This window comes from Ostrea edulis, chromosome 8 (genome assembly GCF_947568905.1).
Source record: "Ostrea edulis chromosome 8, xbOstEdul1.1, whole genome shotgun sequence".
NCBI classification, from domain to species: Eukaryota; Metazoa; Mollusca; class Bivalvia; order Ostreida; family Ostreidae; genus Ostrea; species Ostrea edulis.
The window spans coordinates 35,229,099-35,255,612 of record NC_079171.1 but is presented as its reverse complement, the minus strand read 5'-3'; the positions used below and the strand labels follow the sequence as shown (position 1 = coordinate 35,255,612).

General features: G+C 36.2%; 1 protein-coding gene across 2 annotated transcripts in view; it reads left to right on the top strand.

Moving 5' to 3' along the window:
* LOC125662453 (uncharacterized) overlaps positions 1 to 26,514 on the top strand; it is a 92,601-nt gene that overhangs the window by 52,921 nt on the left and 13,166 nt on the right. For both annotated transcript variants that reach the window (XM_048894679.2, XM_048894681.2), the window contains 14 exons: positions 3,127 to 3,167; positions 3,258 to 3,386; positions 3,496 to 3,592; positions 5,735 to 5,794; positions 8,668 to 8,774; positions 11,545 to 11,648; positions 13,361 to 13,613; positions 14,824 to 14,909; positions 15,913 to 15,961; positions 19,335 to 19,463; positions 19,645 to 19,890; positions 21,018 to 21,195; positions 21,342 to 21,501; positions 23,744 to 23,973. In XM_048894679.2, the coding sequence (XP_048750636.2) occupies positions 3,127 to 3,167; positions 3,258 to 3,386; positions 3,496 to 3,592; positions 5,735 to 5,794; positions 8,668 to 8,774; positions 11,545 to 11,648; positions 13,361 to 13,613; positions 14,824 to 14,909; positions 15,913 to 15,961; positions 19,335 to 19,463; positions 19,645 to 19,890; positions 21,018 to 21,195; positions 21,342 to 21,501; positions 23,744 to 23,973 (1,869 nt within the window). The remainder of the gene's footprint in view (positions 1 to 3,126; positions 3,168 to 3,257; positions 3,387 to 3,495; positions 3,593 to 5,734; positions 5,795 to 8,667; positions 8,775 to 11,544; positions 11,649 to 13,360; positions 13,614 to 14,823; positions 14,910 to 15,912; positions 15,962 to 19,334; positions 19,464 to 19,644; positions 19,891 to 21,017; positions 21,196 to 21,341; positions 21,502 to 23,743; positions 23,974 to 26,514) is intronic.

Below are 26,514 nucleotides of genomic sequence, written 5' to 3'. Positions count from 1 at the left end.
AAGAAGATTTTTAAAGCTTTTTCCTATATTTGTATGTAAACCTTTGACCCCCCCCCCACTTGTGGCCCCATCCTACCCCACGGGGGCCATGATTTGAACAAACTTGAATCTGCACTATGTTAGAAAGTTTTCTTGTAAATATCAGCTTTTCTGACTCAGTGGTTATTGAAAAAAAGATTTTAACTATATATTTGTATGTAAAACTTTGATTCTCCCTTGTGGCCCCATCCTATCCCCGGGGGCCATGATTTGAACAAACTTGAATCTGCACTATGTCAGAAAGTTTTCATGTAAAAATCAGCTTTTCTGACTCAGTGGTTCTTGAGAAGAAGATTTTTAAAGATTTTCCTATTTATTTGTATGTTAAACTTTGATCCCCTATTGTGGCTCAATCCAACCCCAGGGGCCCATGATTTGAACAAACTTGAATTTGCATTATGTCAGGAAGCTTTCATGTAAATCTCAGCTTTTCTGGCTTAGTGGTTCTTGAGAAGAAGATTTTAAAAGTTTTTCCCTATATATTTGTATGTAAAACTTTGATCCCCCTTGTGACCCCATCCTACCACCGGGGGCCATGATTTGAACAAACTTGAATCTGCACTATGTCAGAAAGTTTTCATGTAAAGATCAGCTTTTCTGACTCAGTGGTTCTTGAGAAGAAGATTTTTAAAGATTTTCCTATTTATTTGTATGTTAAACTTTGATTCCCTATTGTGGCTCAATCCAACCCCAGGGGCCCATGATTTGAACAAACTTGAATCTGCATTATGTCAGGAAGCTTTCATGTAAATCTCAGCTTTTCTGGCTTAGTGGTTCTTGAGAAGAAGATTTTTAAAGTTTTTCCCTATATATTTGTATGTAAAACTTTGATCCCCCTTGTGACCCCATCCTACCACCGGGGGCCATGATTTGAACAAACTTGAATCTGCAATATGTCAGGAAGCTTTCAGGTAAATTTCAGCTCTTCTGGCCAAGTGGTTCTTGAGAAGAAGATTTTTAAATGACCCCACCCTATTTTTGCATTTTTGTGATTATCTCCCCTTTGAAAGGGACATGGCCCTTCATTTGAACAAACTTGAAAGCCCTTCACCCAAGGATGCTTTTGGCCATGTTTGGTTGAAATTGGCCCAGTGGTTCTGGAGGAGTCGAAAATGTGAACAGTTTAACAGACAGACGGACAGACAGACAGACGGACAGACAGACAGACGGACAGACAGACGGACGGACGGACAGACAGACAGACGACGGACAAAAAGCGATCAGAAAAGCTCACTTGAACCTTCCGTTCAGGTGAGCTAATAAAAACAAAATTAAACAAAGAACAATACATAGAAAAAGGCATGAAATACTACTAAAACTGGTGTGTTTTATAGCAAATTATATATTTTTGAAACACATTTTTATTTAATTTTATTATTTAATTTTTATACATTTATTTTAGTTAATCACATACATGATATCTCACTTAATTCACTTGAATGTGATAGGACTCTTTTCAAATGCTCAAAGACAGAAACGCAGTCATGGACATCGTTCATACAAAAGACCAAGTATTGATTCATATTTACCTGACACCAACAGACAATTAGGTCCACATCATATTCGCACTAAACTTTACTCTGTTCCTTTGAAAATTTTAAATTCGTTATGTGATGAAGCCAATGATAGTCAATAGGTAGATTTCTTAATACAAAATATGAATTGAATTCTATGAATATGGATGTTGCCAATCACATGCTCTTTATACCACCTCGGGTTATAATGCCAATGCTTCCGAATCATGCTGTTAGTTCCTTAAGCTTAAATTACTAACAGAAGAATAAATACTGTGAAAACCAGCACTATTCTTCGTCAAAAAAGTTCAGTCTTGTATCCCAGCATATTTGAAGTTCAAATTTCCTGCAAATATACTTCTACAATTTCATTCACACTTTTCTGCTTACAAATAGACTCTACAATTCCGATATATAGATCGTCCTATTCATATTCCACATACATGGTCTTTTTCCTCTTCCAATTATACTTCATCTGGACATGTCGATAAAGTCGTCAAACAATATGAATAAATAACAATCATTATACATCATTATATTTATCAATTATAATTATATATAATTTTCAATTTAATTGCTAAGCAAGTCCTGGCCCAATGAATCGGATACAACGGCACAAATATATATATATATATATATATATACTTTCACGAACGGCCTAACAATCGGTATGAACCACGTCAGACAGCATTTGACCAAACGATAGCTTGTATTGGCAAACTAAATCGTTATAACGACCATATAATATGGTACTTTTGAGATATGGATCCACTCTGACTTTTATCGCGCGTTGGACATGATTTGTAGGGCATGGCACTTACGGATTGCAATAACAACTAAGTAAACAAGCATGGAATACTTCAATTGCTATCAAATTACTGTATTAAAATGCTATTTTTCAAAGAAGGGAATCACTACAAGTACAACCATTTATAGGAAAATGCACTTGATTAAATTATGCCAGTTGGCGAGGAAAACAAAATTAGGGAATATTTTGAGGATATCGGTAAAACATCCAAGGATACGCGTTTAAATGCGCCTTTTTCCTTCCATCTAATATACACCCAGGTACTAAACATCAATTGTATTGACTTGGATCGCCATCGTGGGACTGCGCATAGCTCTTTACTGCTAGCGCAACACCAATTATATCGATGTCAACTTTGCCCTGGAATTACTTACTATCACGTGACTGCAGTGTATAAACGTCAAGTGTAATTTTGTGTTTCGGCACATCCCGAAAGTTCCGTATTGGCGAAATGCTGTCTTGAAACAAGACTGTTGAAATCTCTACACTATCAAGTTGTTGGTCAGTAGCCTGCCTTGATTTAAAAACTAATCTTAAGCGGGACAAGTCCTTGTGTATCGAATCGGTTAAGAGATATAAACACCATCTGTAGGTGATAATGGAATATTGCTAAATCATCCAGTTTGTCATAAAGCTGAGTTATTAATTTGCATTTAATATTCATTTTCAATAAAATATCTAATTTTGAATTGGATTTATTCTTTATAGGGGTTATGAGATTGATGTTCACTATGTTCATATTGCAATTGCTCTTTTTACTTTCAGTATACATGAATAAGAGCTCTGACAGGGAAAACGACATCTTTGTAAGTGACACATGTTATAAGATTTGGTTCGCAGGAAGATGTTTTGATTCACTGAAAGATATGTTCTGTTATTTTGTCTTTTTTCTACAGGGAGAAAACAGTCACGTTTACCCAAATGCATTGTCGATGTATTTACTGAGAACAGGAAAGTGGAAAATACCAAAACAGTTCATCAAAAAATCTTTCAATCACCGATCAATTGAATTTATTTTTGAAGAGGTGCGTATAGATATTATTTTCCATGCAGTAATTTCTTTTTATGCGAGATGAAATATTTAAACGTTTGTTGGAAGTTCTTTAGGGATGCAATAATGATACTATATTTTAGAAAATGACTGAAGATTTCAAGAATGGGCTGTGGAAGGAGTTGGAATTGAAGACCAAATCGGCTTATGTCATACCGACATGGAAAGAGAAAGGAACAGGTAGATTTAAAAAAAAAGAAAAAAAGATCATCGATCGCGGTGGATTAATGGCAAAAGTCTTAACGTCCTGGCCCAGAGTTCGTTGGTTTAAATCCTGATATCATGTTATTGCATTCCATTGTCACGGTAGACGTTGACACGATAGAGAAACTCATGCACTATGATCGTGAGCTAAACATATATTTAAAGTCATGGTATTTCGTCTCAACCCGTTGATATCAAAATATCTCAGAGACGTTGATTACTCATATTTCTGTTTCGAAATCGTAATAATTTGTATGTTTAGTGGTTATACTTTAGCTGAACATTGCGTCATATTACCAATGCATGGCTGAATAAAGCACAAAACATTTCGTGTTCAAATTGACAAAATAATTTAACGGTGTAGAACCAGGGGTATGAGCGTGTATTGATGTATCTGACGTATTTGTTTTAACATACATGTACGTGTGCAAGCTTTTTTGTCTTTACATAACGTATACATAATTCATTTCGTGCTCCATGCTATATCCTTAAAATACCACCTATTAAAGTGACCTTTATTGCCAGCATTCTAATTTCACTGACAATCAAACAATTAATGCACTGAAGCATACAATCAATGCGTTAACGTAAAAATCACTAATCCGTGGGCTTTAGTAATTTACCTATTGGAAACAAAATTAGAAGAAGGAAAATCTAGAATGAAACTTCGAGATCATTTGTTATATACTTCTGTGAATAATTTTAACCCCCAAAATTGAGGAATTTATTAGATCAAACTCCTGAAATGGAGGTTTTAACTATAGTTCATTTCTTTTCATATTATTTAATTCAATAGGGACGATTAAAGTAGACTGGTTGAAGCAAACTCTTAAAGTGACAGTAAAGCTCATTTTGGGGATTTTTTTCTCACCCCAAATAAAATTATTCCTTTCTAATATGTTAAAAAAAAGATTTAAAAAAAGATAAAACGGCTGACCTGTTTCTATATTCACATGAAGCAGAATTTATTCAAAAACTTTTACGCGAGAAGAAAAAATATCTCGCCGTGACCTTCAATTCGACATTTAGATATATCTATGACGTTTTGTCTATTAACAATGATAGCTTTCATTCATATGTCGATTTGATATATCCCTGTGAGCTCGAAATAAAGGACACCACAGAGTCGTCCACTTCTGCTTCATACTTAGATATTTTATTGAAAGTAGACATTAACGGCAAACTGACAACTCAACTGTATGACAAACGGGATGATCTCAGCTTCTCCATCGTCAACTTCCCATATTTATGTAGCAATATTCCATTATCGCCTGCATATGGTGTTAATATATCTCAACTGATTCGATATGTAAGAGCTTGTTCTGCGTATAGTCAGTTTTTAAATCGAGGTAAGCTACTGACAAACAAGTTGATGGTACAGGGATTTCAACAGTCTCGATTGAAGTCAGCATTTCGCAAATTATATAGTCCTTATAACGATCTAGTTCGTCAATACAACCTATCATTGGGTCAAATGCTGTCTGGCGTGTTTCATACCGATTGTTAAGCCGTTCTTGGCACACTGATGTTGACAATCGATAACTCCGTTTACCTGATCAGGATATAGGGCTCACGGCGGGTGTGACCGGTCAACAGGGGATGTTTACTCCTCCTAGGCACCTGATATCACGTCTGGTCTGTCCAGGGGTCCGTGTTTGCCCAACTATCTATTTTGTATTGCTTATAGGAGTTTTGAGATTGATCACTGTTCGTCATCTTCGCCTTGCATGAATGATATTTTTCAAATTTGAATTCACTGCATGCTTGACAAAAGTTGCACTAGGAGCCAACTTGTGTAGCAGAAAATGAATTTTTGTTCAGAAAGCAAAATGCAGGGGATATAAATTGAAAATTACAATAATTTTAAATTGGGATATACAGCCATAAAATTGATCTATTTTACAGCGTATGACTGGTATGAGTCAATAGGAATGAATTTGAATCTTTGAAAATATTTTGACAAAATTACCTTAACTGTCCATTTAAACACATGTTAGTTTTCATCTTTGGAACTTCAACACATATAAGGAAAACAGTACAATATATTTTTGTTTTTACAAAATACAATGAACGATATATCTTAGCAATGGTATCATAAATATTTATTCCATATTTTAGATGTTGAGGAAGAAGATGAGGAGGAAGATGAGGAGGAGGACGAGGTGGATGCGAAATCAGGTTACTTTATATTTGGATATCTATCAAACATATTTTTAATGGCACACTTACAATTAACAAGGACAAACGTAGTGACTTTAATTTCTCCATCATCAATGTCCCATACATGTGGCAATATCTCATTATCACATACAGTACATATGCTATTTTTGTATCTTAACTGATGTGACACGCGAGAGCGTGTTCTGCTTCTGATCAAATTTGAAATGAAGAAAGACTTTTCACGGATTTAGATCTAAAACTTCATAGTTATTTCGGATTTCAAACATTTCGGTTGAGCATCACTGAAGAGACATTATTTGTCGAAATGCGCATCTGGTGCATCAAAATTGATACCGTATAAGTTTTACATTATGACCCCTGGGTCGAGGCCTCTGCTGGTGGACTGTTAGTCCCCGAGGGTCTCTACAGCCCAGTAGCTAAGTACTTCGTTACTAGCTTGAAAATACGGATGTATATTTAATTGCTGTTATAAAATTTAGAAATTAATTTCAAAATTAAGGATTATCTCCCTCATGCATAGCTCTTATCCTTGGACGAACTTGGCTCCACTTGTTTGGCACGCTGTTTTTGGCTATATTTAGATCTAAAACTTCATAGTTATTTCGGATTTCAAACATTTCGGTTGAGCATCACTGAAGAGACATTATTTGTCGAAATGCGCATCTGGTGCATCAAAATTGGTACCGTACAAGTTTTACATTACTGTGATCTCAACAGTCTCGTTTAATGCTAGCATTTCGCAGATTCTATGATAATGATTTAATTTACAATTACAAATAACAATTACAACTTGCCATTAAATCCAATGCTGTCTGGCGTTTTACATACTAACTTTTAGACCGTTATTTGCATACATATCTCGTCTTGTGGGGATCCGGGTTAGAATAGGTCATCAATATCACTTCCTTTTCGTAAGAAGTGACTACATGGGACGGTCCTACGGATGAGACCGCAAAAAGCGAGGTCCCGTGTCACAGCAGGTGTGACACGATAAATACTCCCTGCTCAAAGGTCGTAAGGCCTAAATTCTGTAGCCCTTCACCGGTAATGGTGACGTCTCCATATGAGTAAAATATTCTTGAGAGGGAGAGAGATGTTAAACAATATACAGTATACAACCATACTTATCTCAACCACAGATTACTCCTTTTACTTGATCCGGATGTCCCGTGGGGATCCGAGTTAGAATAGGTCCTCAGTACCCCCTTGCTTGTCGTAAGAGGCGACTAAATTGGCGGTTCTTCGGATGAGACCGGAAAAACCGAGGTCCCGTGTCACAGCAGGTGTGGCACGATAAAGATCCCTCCCTGCTCACTGGCCATAAGCGCCGAGCATAGGCCTAAATTTTGCAGCCCTTCACCTTGAGAGGAACATACAATCAATGATGCGGATGTAGGGTTCCTGGCGGGTAACGAACAGTGATCAATTTCATTATTCCTCTATAGAATATAAAATGAAGAGTAGGACAAACAGGATCCTTTGGAAATAAAAGAGATTGTATCAGGTGCTTAGGAGGAATAAGCACCTCCCCCCTCCCCCCATTGACCGGTCACAATCATCGTGATCTTTACATCCCCATCAGGCAAACAGACATGTAAAGAAAGGCTTAACATTGTATTCATATGAAACTTTCAAACTAATAACAGGATGTGTTTGTAAATTTGATCGTTATAACAACCATATAATTTTTGTATTGGTCACTTTAAAACCCAACTGTAGAAACCCATATAACATTATTTTATTTGTTAGTTCCCTGCCTCGATTTAAAAATTGGTGGTACGGAGAACATGGTCTTGTTTATTGTTTAGAAATAAAAATAACATATGCAGATGGTAAAGGGGTATTGCGGCACAAATATGGGTAACATAATGTCATTTCAATATATCAATTCGACATTTAGATATGTTGACGACGTTTTGTATATCAACAATAACCTTTATTCATATGTTAATTCGATATATGCTTGTAAGCTCGAAATAAAAGACACCACATAGTCGTCCACTTCTGCTTTATATTTAGATATTGTATTGAAAGTAGACATTAACGGCAAACTGACAACTCAACTGTATGACAAACGGGATGATTTAAGCTTCTCCGTCGCCAACTTCCCATATTTATGTAGCAATATTCCATTATCACCTGCACATGATGTTTATATCTCTCAACTGATTCGATACGCAAGAGATTATTCTGCGTATACTCAGTTTTTAAATCATGGCAAGCTAATGACAAAGAAGTTAATGGTAGAGGGCTTTCAACAGTCTCGATTGAAATCAGCATTTCGCAAATTCTATGGCATTATAACGATCTAGTTCGTCAATACAACCTATCATTGAGTCAAATGCTGTCGGACATGTTTCATACCGATTATTAGGCCGTTCTTGACACACTGATTTTGACCATGGATAACTCCGTTTATCTGATACCTGACCAGGATATAGGGCTCACGGCGGGTGTGACCGGTCGACAGGGGATGCTTACTCCTCCTACGCATCTGGTCCCATCTCTGGTGTATCCAGGGGTCCGTGTTTGTCCACTATCTATTTTGTATTGCTTATAGAAGTTATGAGATTGATCACTGTTCGTTATCTTCACCTTTCACATCATGAATATGAATATATATATATATATATATATATATATATATATATATATATATATAAATGCTAGTAAATTGAAAGTAAATGGGTAGACAATGTATGTTTAGTAGTAATGGATTTATGAATGATCTATTATGAGTATAATACAGAATCAAAATAATCTCATGACGTCAACAGCTTATGAATTCACCTTACAAAATATTTTACTTGTATCTTATACTGAGAGGTGTCTTTGCTATAAAACTTATTAGACCGTACGCTCTTTCACAGGAGGAAGATTGCATGTGAAAATCTCTGACCTATTCGGTTTAATCTTTTTCGCACTTCTGAAGAAAAAATATTATGATGGCGCTAAACAACTTATTGAAACAGGATGTGTAAGTATACATTTCCTTCATTTTGTTCTTTAAAAATTAACGAGTGTTTGAGGATTGTTTTCCAAAACATGATGGGTATAGTTCTCAGAACATCAAAACATTCAATGCATAGCATGGTGGTAATATTAGCGGTTTATTTGGCAATGCGCCAAAATTTTCAATTATTCTAATCATTGAAGCAGTAAAAGTTCTGGTAGGGAATAAGGTAGAAACTGTTTAAAGTACGTCGGCTATTTAAGATCTTCTTTGGTCAAACAGATAACTCATTCAAACCCTATCGAACACGAGACGAACTGGATAGACACAACTGCAGCCTCAGATTCTACAACTGGCTCAAGCTGTTTTGAGAGATTTAATTGCGCTAATGAGAAGGGAATGTGAAGCTGTCATTAGTGCTCGTGGGATGTAAACCAATTGTTGAAACTAGGTGTCCTTGAACTGATAATGATTATGTTTTAAAATGAATATAAAATTATACTGTACGTTTCTTTTTTGATCAGTTTATCAACAATACTCATTTTCATCTATATCTCGATCGGAGATATCCAAGGGAACTCGAACAATGATATGACCGTGTCTTCCATATCTGCTTTATATTTGAATATTCCATTGTATGTAGATGTCAACGGTAAACTAGCAATATAACTTTATGACAAACGAGGTGATTACAGCTTGTCCATCATTGACTTTCCAAATATGTGTAGCAATATTCCACTATCACCTGCAAATGGTGTGTCTGTCTATCGACTATTATGCGATGTTTGGCTAATGACCAATTAAAAGAATCCAAACAGGGTACTGACAAATAACTTTATTCTACAGTGGTTTCAACAGTTTCATATAAAGTCAGCATTTTGCAAATTTTGTGATCGTTATAATTTAATTTGCAAATACAAGCCATCACTGGGTCTTTTTGAAGGATTATAAGATTGGTCGCTGTTCGTTATTTGCACTTGTCTATTCATCATTTATGTGTCTTCATAGATAAATAACAACCAACTTTAACTGTCTTTTTAGCTCACCTGAGTTGAACGCTCAAGTGAGCTTTTTCTTATCAAATTAGTCCGATGGGCAAGAAGAACTGACATTTACATGAAAGCTTAACGACATAGTGCAAATTCAAGTTTGTTAAAATTATGACCCCCGGAAGTAAGATGAGGCGACAATAGGGGATCAAAGTTTTACATACAACTATAATGGGGAAATCTTGAAAAATCTCCTTCTCAAGAACCATTGAGCCAAAGAAGTTGACATTTATATGAAACCTTTCTAACATATATTCAAGTTTGTAGAAAACATGGTATCCAGGGGTAGGTTGGGGCCACAATAGGGACTACGGTTTTAGATGCATATATATCTATGGAACGTCTTCAAATATGGGTCAAGGTGGGCGATGTGGCCCATGGGACTCTTGTTAAGTTGTTCCTCTCGACTTTACATTCATGTTCATGCTTTCATGTGTTTTCTGGATGTTATAGAACATTGCATAATTAATGAGGTGAAGATATTAAACAATAACCAATTTTATAAATCCTATAAGAAATTCAAATCTAAGAGAAGAGCAAATATCGTCCCAGGGTTGCAGCACATTTGAGGTGAGATCAGGTGCCAAGACATTATCTGTCGACCGTTCCCATCCACCCTGAGACCCATATCTTCATCAAGTAAACGGAGTAGTCCGTAGTCAAAATCAATGTGGAAAGAACAGCCTTACAATCAGCAACCCGGTTAAAGCTTGTATTTACACATCACATCTTATGCGGTGTACCAGTCATCAGGGGATGCTTACTTCTCCAATGCACCTAATCCCACTTCGGAAATGTTCAGATATCCATGTATGTCTCCAGATATGTCTCTCTCTTATTGTCTTCTTTTAAGGATTGATCACTGATCATCATCTTGTTCATCATGATAAAGACCGTATGATTTGTGAAATGCTGACTTTAGACGATTGTTGATACCCCCGTAAAATCACCTTATTTGGCAGTAGTATTATCAGTACTAGTACAACTAATGACACCTGCAATGTCGTGAGGAAAAGTATGCCAGTGCACAGACATTGTGTATGTTTACATGTTTCTTAAAATGCATACGATTATAAAGTGTGCATGTGAGTTAGGGTTAATAATAGTGCAGACCCTGAAGCGTGCTATTACACATCCAAAGCGTTTCGTTTCGTGCCAACCGTGCAGTGTAGACTGTTCATCCCTTCGTGCTAGTCCTTCCGTGCAAAATTCGTTCCGTACATAATTCAACCACATCCATAGGAACGCGTATACTATTCAAACCACGCCCTTAAAAACTTAAAGAACTTGCAAGTCATTTTTGTATGGGATTTAGGACAGGTTGACATTGTTGGGAATACGAGCAATTATTTCAAAAAGTCTCTAAATCGAAACAAAAGAGTTATCTTAAAACATCAGGCATAGCAAACTCCGATACGTTCGTAGTCCTTAAAAGTAAATTTAACACTATTGGTAGTTTCCCGCAAGTGGGGAGACATGCTATGTCTCTAACCTCGATAGTGGTTTGTATATAGGAATAATTGTCTTGTTACACGTACTCGACCAAGTTTCTTTTTCCTTAAATGAATAAAATATCCTCATCAATTGTTTTTCGGAACTGTCTGCATAATGCAAAGAACGACCTGTATATAACTTGTGTATTCTTCACAAATCCAACGATGTTTTTTCCCCACCACATTAGAGGTCAGCTGTCCCGGTTATTTGAAAGTAACGTTCGAACTGAGAATATTTTCATTTGTATATAGGTTCGAATCACTCACCTTTTGATTGGATGTACCATACTACAAGAGGCGGCAGATGACTGGAATACGAATCAACTGCAAAAGGAAAAGGTCTTACAGATGAAAGCGTAGGTATTTCATTTCAATCAAAACGTGTACTTTCTGTTTCGTCCTCTCTATTCAAACCAGTTTATCTATCCGACGTGCAAATAATTGATTTCTCTATGAAATGGATGGTCATGGGTTTTCGGGCGCTAGTCACTCATTGACTGTGGGATGATTATATCAATGTACAACAATGATGAGAACAAGAAACAGTAATAGTTCTAATAAATCCAACAAACTTACTTGAAAGACTTCGTAATGAGAATTGGAGGCGCTATAAGGGGTCCAACATGGAAATATATCGGACAAATCTCTAAACATCTTCTGAAGAAGAATGGGAAAAATTATAAGTCATATCAACATGCAGATATCCTCAGATGGTGTAGAAATAATACTTGTTCAAATAATGTTCCCGAGAGTAGGGTGGGGCTGCAATACATTAACAAATCTTAAATGGGAATTTATAGGGCAAATCTTAAAAATAATCATGAACACCACAAGGGTCATGATTAGTCATATCAAACAGCAATCATTTAGCATGTTTCAGTTCATTTGACTCATGGATTCGGAAGGGCCACAATAGGGCGTCATTTTACTTGACGGTACGTGAGTATTTTTAAAAAAATGTAAACATCCTTCTTAAAATCAGTGGGAGCATGATTTATCTTCATTAATATTTAAACATGCCAAGGTAGTGCAGATTCAATTTACTTGGAATCATGGTCCGAGGGTGTATAGGACCTCAGTGGGGGATCGAAGTTTTACGTTGGAATATATGTAAATATTTGCAAATTTTCCCATCAAGATTCGCTTAATAACAACTCAACTTTATGGCAAATGGGATGGTTTCAGCTTCTCCATCGTCTACTTCCCATCTCTATGGGGCAATATTCCATTATCACCTGCACATGATGTTTATATCTCTCAACTGATTTGATACGCAAGAGGTTGTTCTGCTTATGGTTAGTTTTTTAATCTAGGCGGGCTAGTGACAAAGACATGATTGATACAGGAGTTTCAACAGTCTCGTTTAAAGTCACCATTTCGCAAATTATATGGTCGGTATAACGATCAAGTTTACCAATACAACCTATCATTAGGTCAAACGCTGTCTGACATTTCATACCGATTCTTAAGCCGGTCTTGGTACATATATATTTTGACTACAGATACCTCCGTTTACTTTATCATTATATATGACTCATGGCGGGTGTGACCGGTCGACAGGGGATGCTTACTCCTCCTAGGTACCTGATCCCACTTCTGATATATCCAGGGGTCCGTGTTTGCCCAACTCTCTATTTTGTTTTGCTTATAGGAGCTATGAGATTGATCAATGTTCGTTATCTTCACTTTTTATCAGAGTAAAAAGGTAAATAGTTCTGATCTGAAGAGCAGCAGGAAAAAGACAAATGTTAAGGTCACCTGAAAGTCACGGGACTTTCAATTTTAAATATCGAGCGTTTGTCGAAGGATCCATTCTTACCTACTTTAATGTGTTTGATTTCAAGCGGTCATGTATAAGCGATGCTCATACAGGTGACCTCTCGTTCACAAAGCAAATGTTTTAGCAACCGGGCTACCGTGGCCAATGAATCTATTTTTGTGGAAGGGACGTACATGGTATTTATCTTATTAAGACTATGTAGAAATTAAGGTAAAGCATCGAGGGCTGAGTTATGAGAATTTCGAATATATGATAAGTATTACATTTAATCTTGTATATTTTCGAAAGAATGTGCACCCAACAGGCCCTGCGAATAACGAGTTGTATACATGAAGCTGACACAAAAGACAATAGAAAAAACAATTCCAGAGACGTGACGATATTAGGACAACGCATTGATCACGCTGGCAGGCTTCTCTTGAATCACGACTACCTGTCAGACGCCATAAAGACAGAAAACAGTACTTATCTAAACGACGAAATCGTCAAAAAGGTCATCAATCAGATGTGGTACAAACATGAAAGTGTTTCTTTTCGAAGGGTAAGTATTTATTTAGATCTTCACCATTAAATTACATTTGCAACATTTCAACTTTTCATATATCATTAAAGGAGTGAGTTTCTAATGGGATAACACTATACAGACATGCGTATACTGTCGTGATAACGTGAGGGGACTTTTAAAGTGATATTTCACGATTATGCATTATACGAATTCGTTTTGTTAAACAATATCCATAATACACACTGGTGTATATTTGTTACAGTAATCCAGTATAGGTACGTTATACTCATATACATTTGCCCCATTGAGTGGCATATTGAATATGTTTAAAACTGAAGCATAATTCTAAAGAATTTCATGTTTTGAAAGGCCACTTGGAGTATAGGTAGGACTATCAAATGTGGAATTTATATCAAGCTCGTTTTATATACAGTGGTAATAATGTTCTTTTTTGTATTCTCACAAGGCAGAATTTTTTCAAAAGCCTCTACACGAAAGGTGATGGTAACGAACAGTGATCAATCTCATAACTCTGATAAGCAATAAGAGAGTTGGGAAAACACGGACCCCTGGATATATCAGAGGTGGGGTCAGGTGCCTAGGAGGAGTAATCATCCCCTGTCGACCGGTCACTCTCCCCGTGAGCCCTATGCGTGTGATATATCCAACTTGATTTTATTTCCCAAAGGAACTTGTACAACCGCATTACTTAAGTATTTGAGATGCGTTTTAAGCATTACCAAGATTTCAACGACATGGTTCTGAATATATTGTATTTCATCTCGTGATACTTGTTTTGTTTTTGTTTTTGTTTTGTTGTTTTACGTTCAATTCGAGAGTTGACGTGTCACAAAAAATTGGCATATTCATGGACCTCACAGCCGTAGCAGGGGGATTCTTTATTGTGCAAACACCTAATGTGGAAGGGAATCTTTGTCTTTAATGTCATTTCCAGGAGGGTCGTGAAACAGTTCTATTACCTGGTTCTTGGAGGAGAAACATTCTCTACCTATGTTAATGTCTTTGGTTTTGGCGTAGTGGCTGTATCGAATCCGGACCAACAAGTTCGGAATCAAACACACTACTCACCAGACTGGTGTGACCGACCCGTGAGAAACTGTTGCTCCTTATGCTAGTACATGTATTGCGCGTCAAACCATTGTCACCACAATACGGGTAAACATCTTTGAAATGCGAAAACAGCGGAGTGATGAATTTCAATTTCGAAACTCTTTTTATTTTGTAGGGTATGCTATTCTTCACATTGACAATGTTTCACGGCCTTTTGTTGCTACCTTTGATGATTACGATGGAGAATAAGCCTCTGCAGTGGTAATAATTTTACAATAACAAGTGTAAAGAACACAAGTTTTAGATTATATGAGATTTTACATAGAAATCGCAATACTTTTATAACACAGCTGCTTATATACACGGAATGCTATATCTTTACCTGCTTATAATTTTTTTAACTGTTATGTCCGTCGGATGAGACGTTAACTGATGCCCCATATCAAGGATCATAAACCATTTGGCACAAAGAAGATCCTTTCTCTGATTTTTCGAAAAAGGGTAGCATCACTGGGGGCCGTTAGGGAAATTCCACACCAAACATATTTCCTACTGTTAACCGCTGTAAACTGGCTGTGGTATTGCGAAAGCGGCGTCAAACCCTACACAATCAATCAATCATGTTGGATAATAGAATTATAGAGTTAGTACAGACATTTGTATGTCTACAAGTATTTTGTCATATATAATGATGGACCTAATGGTATTCTTTTGAAACAATTACATTCTCTTGGTAAATCTGCAATTGATTATTTTACGGCTATAATTTATCGTTATTGGTTGAGCATCTAACAATCTTCTTTTATTGTTAAAGGCTAATTATCTTAGAACAAAATATAGAGAATATCTACCTTCTTATTTGTATTTCCGACCGTTCATGCTGATTTAGCGGTCGCAAACTGAGTTTTACCAGCGACGCTTTAGCGATAAAAAGGATGTTTACGTCCGTTAATTCAGCATTAACGGTTACAAAAAACAAATGAGACGACAGTTATTCCCATTCCGATACCATTTATACATATTGCTTACGTCTTATTTCGTTGAGTTTTCAGTATTTATTATAAGTAATATGTAACTATAAGTTTACATTTGACGTTATTCTTTTGTGTCATTCTATCACAACGTCACATTGAAAAAGCGTCGTGGGGATGCTCGAGCCACAAACATAGGGCATTAGCCAATCAAAATGCACATTACATAAAACGTTGCATTAAAATTGATGTTTCCAGGCTGAATATTTAATAAGCATATTTTTTATTGATAGGCTCTACAGGCAGTATAATGTTCCTGTCATGAAAGTCCTTCTGAACGCGGTTAGTATAGACAAAACACGTTGGCAAACGAAAAACTAACAGCGGTGATTAATAGAAGAGTGAATTTTGAATTGTGTGCAACACATACATTTACATACATACACACACACACACACACACACATACATACATACATACATACACACACACACACACACACATATATATATATATATATATATATATATATATATATATACAATGTACCTAATAAAGAGAGAGAGAGAGAGGTCCACAACCTGTGGAACCAAAGATATCAGACTGTTATTCCACTAGACCATCTAGGCACGTTGGTGGACTGTTAGTCCCCGCGGGTCTCAACAGCCCAGTAGCTAAGTACTTCGGTACTAGCTTGAAAATACGGATGTATATTTAATTGCTGTTATAAAATTTAGAAATTCATTTCAAAATTAAGGATTATCTCCCTCATGCATAGCTCTTATCCTTGGACGAATTTGGCTCCACTTTTTTGGCACGCTGTTTTTGGCTATATTTAGCTCTAAAACGTCATAGTTATTTCGGATTTCAAACATTTCGGATGAGCATCACTGAAGAGACATTATTTGTCGAAATGCGCATCTGGTGCATCAAAATTGGTACCGTATAAGTTTTACATTGTAAAAGTTTCTTTCGACGACAATGGAATTTTATCTACGTTATCACTCGCTACACGTTCATTGAAAATTAAAATAGATGCAATCATTTTGACGTTAATTTCAAGGGACATGGGCAACATTGAAATTGACAGTAGTTTTATGCAGATATAAAGATCATTTATAAATAGGTGGATCAAAATATTTTGCAAAGGATACACTTCGTATTTACATAAAATCAGTCTGCCCAAATGGCGTTTGCTAAGACGGTGTTAATCCATATCAATAGCAAGACGAATGCGCGCTGATTTCACAAGACCGTAACCATATGCTTATAGTCCGCGTTTGGAGGTAAGGACAACAAAAATTTCTAAAACACGTCAATAGCATTCAGCATATAGACATAGAGTTTCGCTAAATCAATTTTCGGAGCACGCACAAAGAGATAAGAACTGAAAATTTTCGTTTTAAAAGCTTTTCTTCCTCCAAAGTCGTCAACGTTGATCCCATGGGTTTTTTTTTCTGTGTCACGTATTACGTAAACAAAAACAGGACTTAAGCTCTTCTGTGGAATTTGAAATTTCAATTGTCTGAAATACATCTTTGCGTTAACTTTTGAAATTTAAGCTTGTTGCTATGTTTTCCACATATTAAGTATTACTATTGCAAATAAATATCTCAAAGTCTGTTTTTCACCAAAGCTATGCCCATGCCCCATTTAAGACGGTGATACAAGATACAAATCGTAACTAAATCATATTAGAGATCACAGAGATTGATATGAAAGCATTGATATTTCTAGGTCACTTGGGTCCCACCAATTAGTATTCATATAAGTCAGTCGTCGTGCGTCATCCCTTAAACAGTAGAACATTTTAAACGTCTTTTTTTAAATACTACTTGTCCAATTCTATTCAAATTTGGTATGAAACACCTTTGGAATACGGGGAACAGGAATACGTAATTTGACGACCCCTACATACTCGTGGCCTTAGGGGCAGGGTAAAAACTACCCAAATTCACAAATTTGCAAAACTATTCTCTTTGCAATCACATATTTATAAGGAATACTAAATGCATAGTCCTGTAGACCGCGCAGACATCCCAAATTGAAAATCATTATCACCGGGGTAGAGATTCTGACTCCATGGCATGGTCAAACTTGGCATATAGTATTTACGTGTAAAGTATTTAAATGGCATCGTCTTTAATGCTTTTAACGACGAATTCAAGCTTAGGAGATGTATACTGAGATTGATCACTGTTCGTCACCTTGAAAGAAGTTGCCCTTCACCGAATTGTAAATGGCATCATCCCAAAGTAAGGGTTTGTGGTACAAGGATAGGACCAAAATGGTCATAGTGATTAAATGCTCTTATCATTCGAAAGACATCTTTAATTTTACTGATGCCGGTATTCCATAACATCGACTTGCTTAGGAGGGGTGGGGGACAGAAAGGCACATGCTAAAATTTCGCAACTACAGGGGTTTGACATTAGGGCGAGTCCAAGATAGTCATGAAGTGCTATGTACCATGCATTATAAAAACTCTTTCATCAGTATGAACACTTTCGGGGACATGTGTGTGTATGTGTTTTAAGAACATAAAGTATATTGTTATATTGTTTCTGAATATTAGGATTTAGTCAAGATAGGCAAAGCAGGGAATTTATTTTAGATTTCCTAGCCCTTGGGTTTAGTGGTAATTTTAACTAACCTACGTTCTGTGCATTCAAGTATATTAAGCCGATGCGACTACAACCGGGATCATCGTTTTTATCCTACCTGCTTGCCCGAAACTTTAACTTTGCTCTTATTTTTGAATGGTAAGTGATATGACTTACATATAATATGTACATCATATATACAATACTTATAACAATACCTTTGTGAAACACTAAAGGTTTTTAATCTAGTAACCTTGACACAAATGACGCGATATTTTTGACAAAATGCTTTTTCAAACATAAGAATGTAAAACTTTTACGGTACCAATTTTAATGCACCAGATGCGCATTTGGACAAATAATGTCTCTTCAGTGATGCTCAACCGAAATGGTTGAAATCCGAAATAACAATAAACTTGTAAGAGCTATTTTAGGGAAAAACAGTGTCTATGCATGAGAATGAAGCGAATTTTATCATGTTCTGTAAATCATATGACCTATATGCTTTATGGGTTTTAACGATTATTCCAAATAAAATTCGATGGGTATAAAGATGAGAGGTGACGATAACGAACAGTAATCAATCTCATAACTCCTATTAGTAATACAAAATATATAAACAATTTATTCTAAATTTTGAAAAGCTTTTAAGTGGTAGCCAGGACCAAAATTGGAATATCCCGGTTGCGATGCGTACGACCTATGTACAATGTTTCATAACTGTTCTGAGGAGGCATGGTTCCTCGGGTCGTGAGACCATCTCCTATTTCAATGTATAATGAAAGACCCTGTGCTATATATTCAGGATTCTTCACTGATGGCAGTTTTGTTCAGTTAGAAGTCACCTACGATTTTTGTGGTTTATAAAGTATGTATCATTATGAAATGTGTATCATGCATGATCATCTCAGATTTACGTCTAAATATCTTTCTTAATGTCCATTTAACGTGTTTCCAGCCCGGTAAGAGTTTCATTATCATCATCAAAGGCATCTTTTATCACATCTAACTAAATGAGTGAGCCATCTAGCACGTTGGTCTCGCAGTCCTGGGTTCAATCCCGGGTCAGGAAGTAATTGCTGTTTTGATTGAATTAGATTTTGCTATTACAGTTTGGTTGGCTGATGATTTTGGTTGCTTTGGCATACATGCTACTCTTTGATTTCACGGAAAGAATTTCAAGAACGGATTGGTTTATAATTGCCTGGATGGCAAGTTTTTTTCTCGACGAAACCAAACAGGTGAAAATAATTCAAATTAAATATTATGTTACAAATTCAACATGAGTTATTATATTAAATGCAAACGTATCAAGGAAATCACGTGTCTACACCGCATGTACACGTTTGTTGAATGTCCATTGCTAGTTCTTTGAAATTACGAAGTAGTGGTACCTAAATGTATATATTTCAATGTTTCCAGATTGGCATTTCAATCAGGAGAGGGAAGATCGGAGCTTACCTCAGGGATTGGTGGAATCGATTAGACTGGCTGACAATGACTGTATACCTTTCTGGGATGCTGACTAAACTGGGCAGTGGACAGGCATATCACAATGCCTCCAAGATTCTTCTAGTTTTGACCTTCATCCTGATGTGTGTCAGGTTCCTTAATTCGTTGACAATATCGGAAATTATCGGAGCAAAGCTTGTGATGATTAGAAAAATGGTAAAGTATATAATAACTATCTTAACGACCTATACAAAGTATTTTGTGTTCGTTTGATTGTTAAACGTCTCCCGACGAGAATATTTCACTCACATTGAGACGTCACCAATGGTAGGTGAATTGCCACAAATTTAGACCTATGCTTAGTGCCAAGGGCCGTAGCGATGAGGGTTCTTAATAGTGCCATGACATGGGACGTCATGTTTTAAAATCATATCCAAAAGACCCGTGATTCTTACTTCTAAATATCGAGTGTTTGACGAAGGAGCAGCCACTGCTCCTGTTTACCTCTTAGGATTGACGCGGCTATTTGGTACGATCGGGGTTCGGACTCACGACCTCCCAGTTATGAAGAAAATCCTCTATAACTGAGCTACCGCTAACGTTAAAACAAATAACTGGTGTTCGATAATCTTAGAAATTGATTTCATAAGTATGTTGAAATCAGATCAAATTCGTTATTGACTAGACGTAGAAGTCGTGATTTTAATATTTTCTCAAAAGGTAGGGCGTCTGACTTGCGCTGCTTACACAGACTGTGACTGCGAACAACTCCGTTTACCTGATCAGGACATATTTTGACTGCGGATAACTCCGTTTACTTGATCAGGACACATATTTTGACTGCGGATAACTCCGTTTACCTGATCAGGACACATATTTTGACTGCAGATAACTCCGTTTACCTGATCAGGACACATATTTTGACTGTGGATAACTCCGTTTACCTGATCAGGATATAGGGTTCACGGCGAGTGTGACCGGTTGGCAGGGGATGCTTACTCCCCCTAGGCACCTGATCCCACCTCTGGCGTGTCCAGGGGTCTGTGTTTGCCCAACTATCTATTTTGTATTGCTTATAGGAGTTATGAGATTGATCACTGTTTGTTATTTTTACCTTTCATCATCATTACTATTGTATTCGCAAGCAATACTTTATAACTCACTGAAAAAAGATGAGATATTTTAGTTTTGAAATGATTATAGAAACGTTCGGCAATATTTCAGAACTAGTTAATGAATAAAAGTTAGACTGAAAAAACACTTTAAAACAGATATTCATTATATTCATATATCATAATTCATTGTTTTTATTCGCGCTCAGGGACGATTGTTTTACCTTTCAGTTTGTGGACACCTTTGCATTCCTTGCAATCATGACAGTAATTATTCTGTGTTATAGTGTTTCGTACTACGCTATTCTTTACTCCGAGAACTCTGATCTCAGTTTTACACAGATTGAAAGGGTGTTTCGAAATGGATTTTGGATTTTATTTGGGGAATTATCACTTGAAAGTGATAGATGTAAGTATTTCATAAGACCTTCATCAACATATGAATTATGTTGTGATTATGAATTATATGCAGTTAAATCGTGACAATAATTGACATGAAAATGACACAATATGGCAGTTTAGAATATTGAATATTGATACAATTTACTATTTTAGTGAAAGAACCAGACTGTACGTTCAACAGAACAATTTACAATGCTGGGGAGGTGGATCGCTGTCCATCAGAACTGGGTCTCTTTCTGGCTCCATATCTCAAGTCTGTGTATGCTTTGCTCGCCATCGTTCTTCTCTTAAATCTTCTTATCGCTATGTACAGGTATGTGCCAAAATCCAAATCCAAACGGAGTTTAATAAAACGAAATCAAAGTAGGAACATTTAATGACTGAAACTGATGAGATCTCACAACAATAACTTTTGAGCACCCTGTATTTGCTTACATGAAATTATCAACCAATGCATCACTTATAATTCTGAACTGAAGAAGAGGTTCATGGGCAAAATAGCTCACCTAAGTCACCTTAACTTCATGTTAAGATTTTTTAAAAAAACCCAGATTGTTCATCAAGTTTTATTCTTAAGACATATTTGATCCCGTATTGTTGCCTTAACCTAGCCCTCAAGGATCACAACATAACTGAAAATCAATCCGCAGAACTTAGATGCCTCAACACAAATACTATAATATTGCTGTTCTGAATAAGATCAAGGTCGCAAGGTTGTAGTATGAACCGTCTGATATAACTCTATCTCAGATAGTTCAGGAGAGATTATTAAAGGTAGGTCAAATTTCCAGGTTAAGGTCACATGACCACACTCCAAAGTATAACAATGTCTCGCCATGACGAATCTACACACAAAATATGATAGATTTGTTTCTTTAAAAAATTATAAAAAGAAAATCTGTTTCGGTTGTTGAAATAGGTCGTTCATGTAAACGTTTGTATGATTCTGAGTACAAGTTTAAGAAAAGCGAATAGCGCATCACCGCATAAAACAGATGCGATACGATCATGGTTTGTAAATCAACACTCGCTGAGTTTTTCAAATGTACTCTGATTTTGCGAGTATTTTTCGCTAATTTCGAGCCCTGTCACCAGTTTACCTTAAATAGCTCAGGAGATATTGACAATCAGCGCGAAAATGTACTTTACTCAAGCCATCCACAAAGAAAGGAAAATCATATGGTGGCAGAAAAAATACCCTGTGTTGTTCGTTTGTGAACTTGATATCAAATTTAGACCTTCTCAATACCGACGATATCGCTTTCTCCTCCGTACTCGCCCATTTATGTAAACACTACCTTATATGGGTATATGTAGATAACTGAAGAACCGGAAGTTCCATCAAACATGGCACACAATATGAAATTGGAATATATCGATATTGTTAAAACCGGTATAGTAGAGTCTCGCAAACCGTGAAATGTAAATTTATATATTGACTAAGAAACCCATAGAATTATTTTATGTGCGTCAAAAAGCTAGCAAATGTTTACAATGATGAAAATCTTGCGGGAGGGAATTAATCAGGTTGTGCACAGGGATTTAACTGTGTGTATACAAATAATGAAAATTCCAACTAAACTAGTTCCGAATACATTTCAAATGTTACGTTTTCTTTAAAGTAGGTAGAAAACCAACTTTTAGGTCACAAGGTTTAATGTCCTTATATGAAGTGAAAGGTCTTGCCATAAAAAGATATGCATACAATAAATGAAATAATTACCTTAAATAGTTCAGGATATATTTAATAGATAATATTCTTATTAAAAGTAGGTAAAACTTTAAGGTCAATGCCACAGGATCACACGTCATGGCATTACATGAAAGGTTGTCGGTAAAAATGAATCGGTATATACAAAAATAAGAAAGTTTTAGCTTAAATGGTTCAAGAGATTTTTAAAGATGTTTCGTATACATAAGCATATAACGCTTTGCTCCCGTATTATGGACTCACCCTACCCCTGGCACCACGATTTGAATAAGACTGGATCTACTCAATATCAAGAAGCTTTTATGTAAATTTTAACTCTCTGGCCCAATGTTTTTTCAGAAATTGTCCTTATATACTCGCATTTAACAGTTTGTTCCCATATTGCTGCATCACCCTACCCCCAGACGCCATATTTTTAACAAACTGGAATATGCACTAGGTCAGGAAGTTGTCGTGTAAATTTGAACTTTTAGGCCCAGTGCTTCTTTCAAATTGTCCCTGAGCAAGACAGGGCTCACTGCGGCTGTGACCGGCCGATAGGGGATGCTTACTCCTCCTAGGCACATGATCCACCCCAGGTATGCCCATGGGTCCGTGATTTGCTTAAATCTTTATTTTGTATTCATTGTAGGAGTTATAGTTGATCACTGTTATCTTCACCTTTCATATTCGCATATAAAACATTTAGTCCAGATATACACATATATTGTATAGATTAGTGATGTAATTAGAATGGGAATTTATCACAAAATAGACGAATCCAACTATATTCTCCTCAACTGAAAAGGAATCAGTTTGATATCAGTGCACTTGTCTAAATATTTAATTTATATTTGTTTTTCAGTCACACTTTCTCGGAAGTGCACGACAAAAGTAAATTCTACTGGGCACTTCTTCAAACGGACTTCTTGGAAGAATACAGTGTGAAGAGTATTTTCCCAATTCATTTCCAGCTCCTCGTTGTACCGGTGTGTCTTGTCCACTTTTTGTTCTGGGTCCCGTTTTCTTGTTTACGCTCTAAATTTGATTTCGACGAATATGATGATCTCAATGCGGACCCAATGTTTGTCAGAGGTCAGTATCAATTTTTAATTTCGAATGAAGCACATAATTACTTTATGATATTGACAGTGTATATCTACTGACAGCATGATCTGTTGAATCCAAGCTCACTACGAAATTGCTCCGTTTGTCTGAAATAGAAATAGGGGAAGTTTATCTTATAAAAGGGATATCAGTTGCAATCCATGGAACGTTCTACATTTTCCTGTTCGCTCACCGTGTACCTTCCGTGCGTTCACTGTGCGCTAACCTTTTTGCGTTCACCGTTCACTATCAGTTTACGTTCACCGTTCAAAAAGCGTTCCCCGTTCGTTCATAATTCAGTCCATTGTCTTTGTATTGTCATTCTGAGCACAAACATGTAAGGATTGATCTTTATACAGAGGCGAAAACGAAAAAGACACCCCACACACATACACACGCTTCTGCATGTTCAAATTAGACAAAACACTTTTCATAATTATTAGTATTAACTTAAGTTTAGACAAGTCAATTCCTCTACCTTGAAATTGAAAAGAAAACAATGCCACACTATAATGTGCACACATGACTAAATGTCATTTGAAACTGATTTGAGAAGATATTTTACGCTTATATCTATGAAAGACATTGTGAATAAATGTATTTCCTGTTTGCACCAAACATAAAACTTTTGCATTGTTTGTCGCTCGTACGCTTCTGTATTTGCCTTACAAATAATATGTAGATTCTTGAACATTCTACGTGTACTTCCACTCAGTAGTTAGTTTTATCTGCACCGACGATATACAAATTTTGAACGATCTAACTCCAATTTCTGGTCACCTATAATCTAGTAATTAGCACTGTAGTGTCATCCAGAATTTATAGGTGTTCATGTATGGCTTCAAACTTTACGATATCTGTCGTTTGGGATACATCAAGGTGAAGATAACGAACAGTGACCAATCTCATAACTTCTGTCTAAAACTGAAGCATGGTTTGAAGAATTTCGTCTTTTGAAAGGGCAGTTGGAGTATAGGTACGATTACCAGAAGTGGAATTAATGCCAAGTTCGTTTAAAATACAGTTGTAATGATGAGCCTTATGAATAAAGACAATGTTGTTACAAGCTTTGTCAGCTGGAACCATATTCGTATTCCTCATGTAACCTATCTAATTCTTTTATCACTTCTGGTTTACTAAACACAGAAGGATAGATGGTACGTATTTTTGTTTTCATATGTCTAATGCAGGACTTTAATATTCCTCTCATACTTTTAATCCATTCTGACAATGTATCAAGTTCTTTTTCATATAACCCATCGTCTGGCATAATCCTTGACATAACGCATGATAGAAATGAAGTTATGTCACCAATTGAAAGACTGAGGTTCTCTGTATTTAGGACCTTTTAGAATAATTGATTTGAGGTCCTCATTTTCAATTATTTCAACATCACCAATACTGACATGTCCAGCTGGACTATAGTTGATAGAAGATGAAGTACAAGAACATGTAGGTGGAATAAGTATAAGATGGTCTATATCTAGGCACTGCAAAGTTGGTTTATTATTGCAAAGTTTGGATGTATTGATTGATTGCATATTGTTTAACGTCCCTCTCGAGAATATTTCACTCATATGGAGACGCCACCATTGCCAGTGAAGGGCTGCAAAATTTAGGCCTATGCTCGGCGTTCACGGCCTTTCATCAGGGATATCAGTGCAAGCAATGGGGTACTGATGACCTATTCTAACCCTGATTCGCGCGGGACTGGATGCAATAGTAGAACTTTATTTGTAGGAAATACTGAGTAAACACATAGTATTTTCTTTTCCATATACATTGTGCATTGAAAAAATAAATACCATGCATTATTAGTCAAAATTTAATAGTATACCGAGGTGATGCATCAATATTCATGAAAAGGTCAAGAATTCGAAGTATTTTAGAATATCATTCGAAACATGCATTCTCCCACTATTCCATGTAATGTTGTACATAATGTACGCTTGAACTGTGTTTTTTCTTTATGTTTCATTGCTGCGTGAATTGATGTGGAAATCTCGATCACTTCAAATGAAATATACATTCAGTACAAAAATGCAATATGCTTTGTTTAGACTGAATATATTCAGAACTGTAGAACATAGAGTTTCCCAATTCTGGTATGTTTGATTATTTTCTCATTATTTTTTCTTACCTGATAAATAAAAGGAAAAAAGCTGAAACATTCCGAATGAATAGGTTTTATTGTGTTCACCGTGCGCTCACTGTTCACATTGCGCTCGCGTTCGCGCTCTATACGCAATCTGCTTTTGCTCACCGTTCACCAAATTGCGTTCACCGTTCGCTCTGCATACGTTCACTGTTCGCACACCGTTCAAGTTGGAAAGAAGAACATTTCAGTGACCGTAGTAAAGGATGTTTGTTAGCGTAAAAACAATAATATATATATATATATATATATATATATATATATATATATATATATATATATATATAATTCAATGAAAAAGCAGGAAAATGTGCATTTCCAAAATAATATTAAATCACTAGCGCTTTCTGGATTTTAACATCCATCCTCAGGTG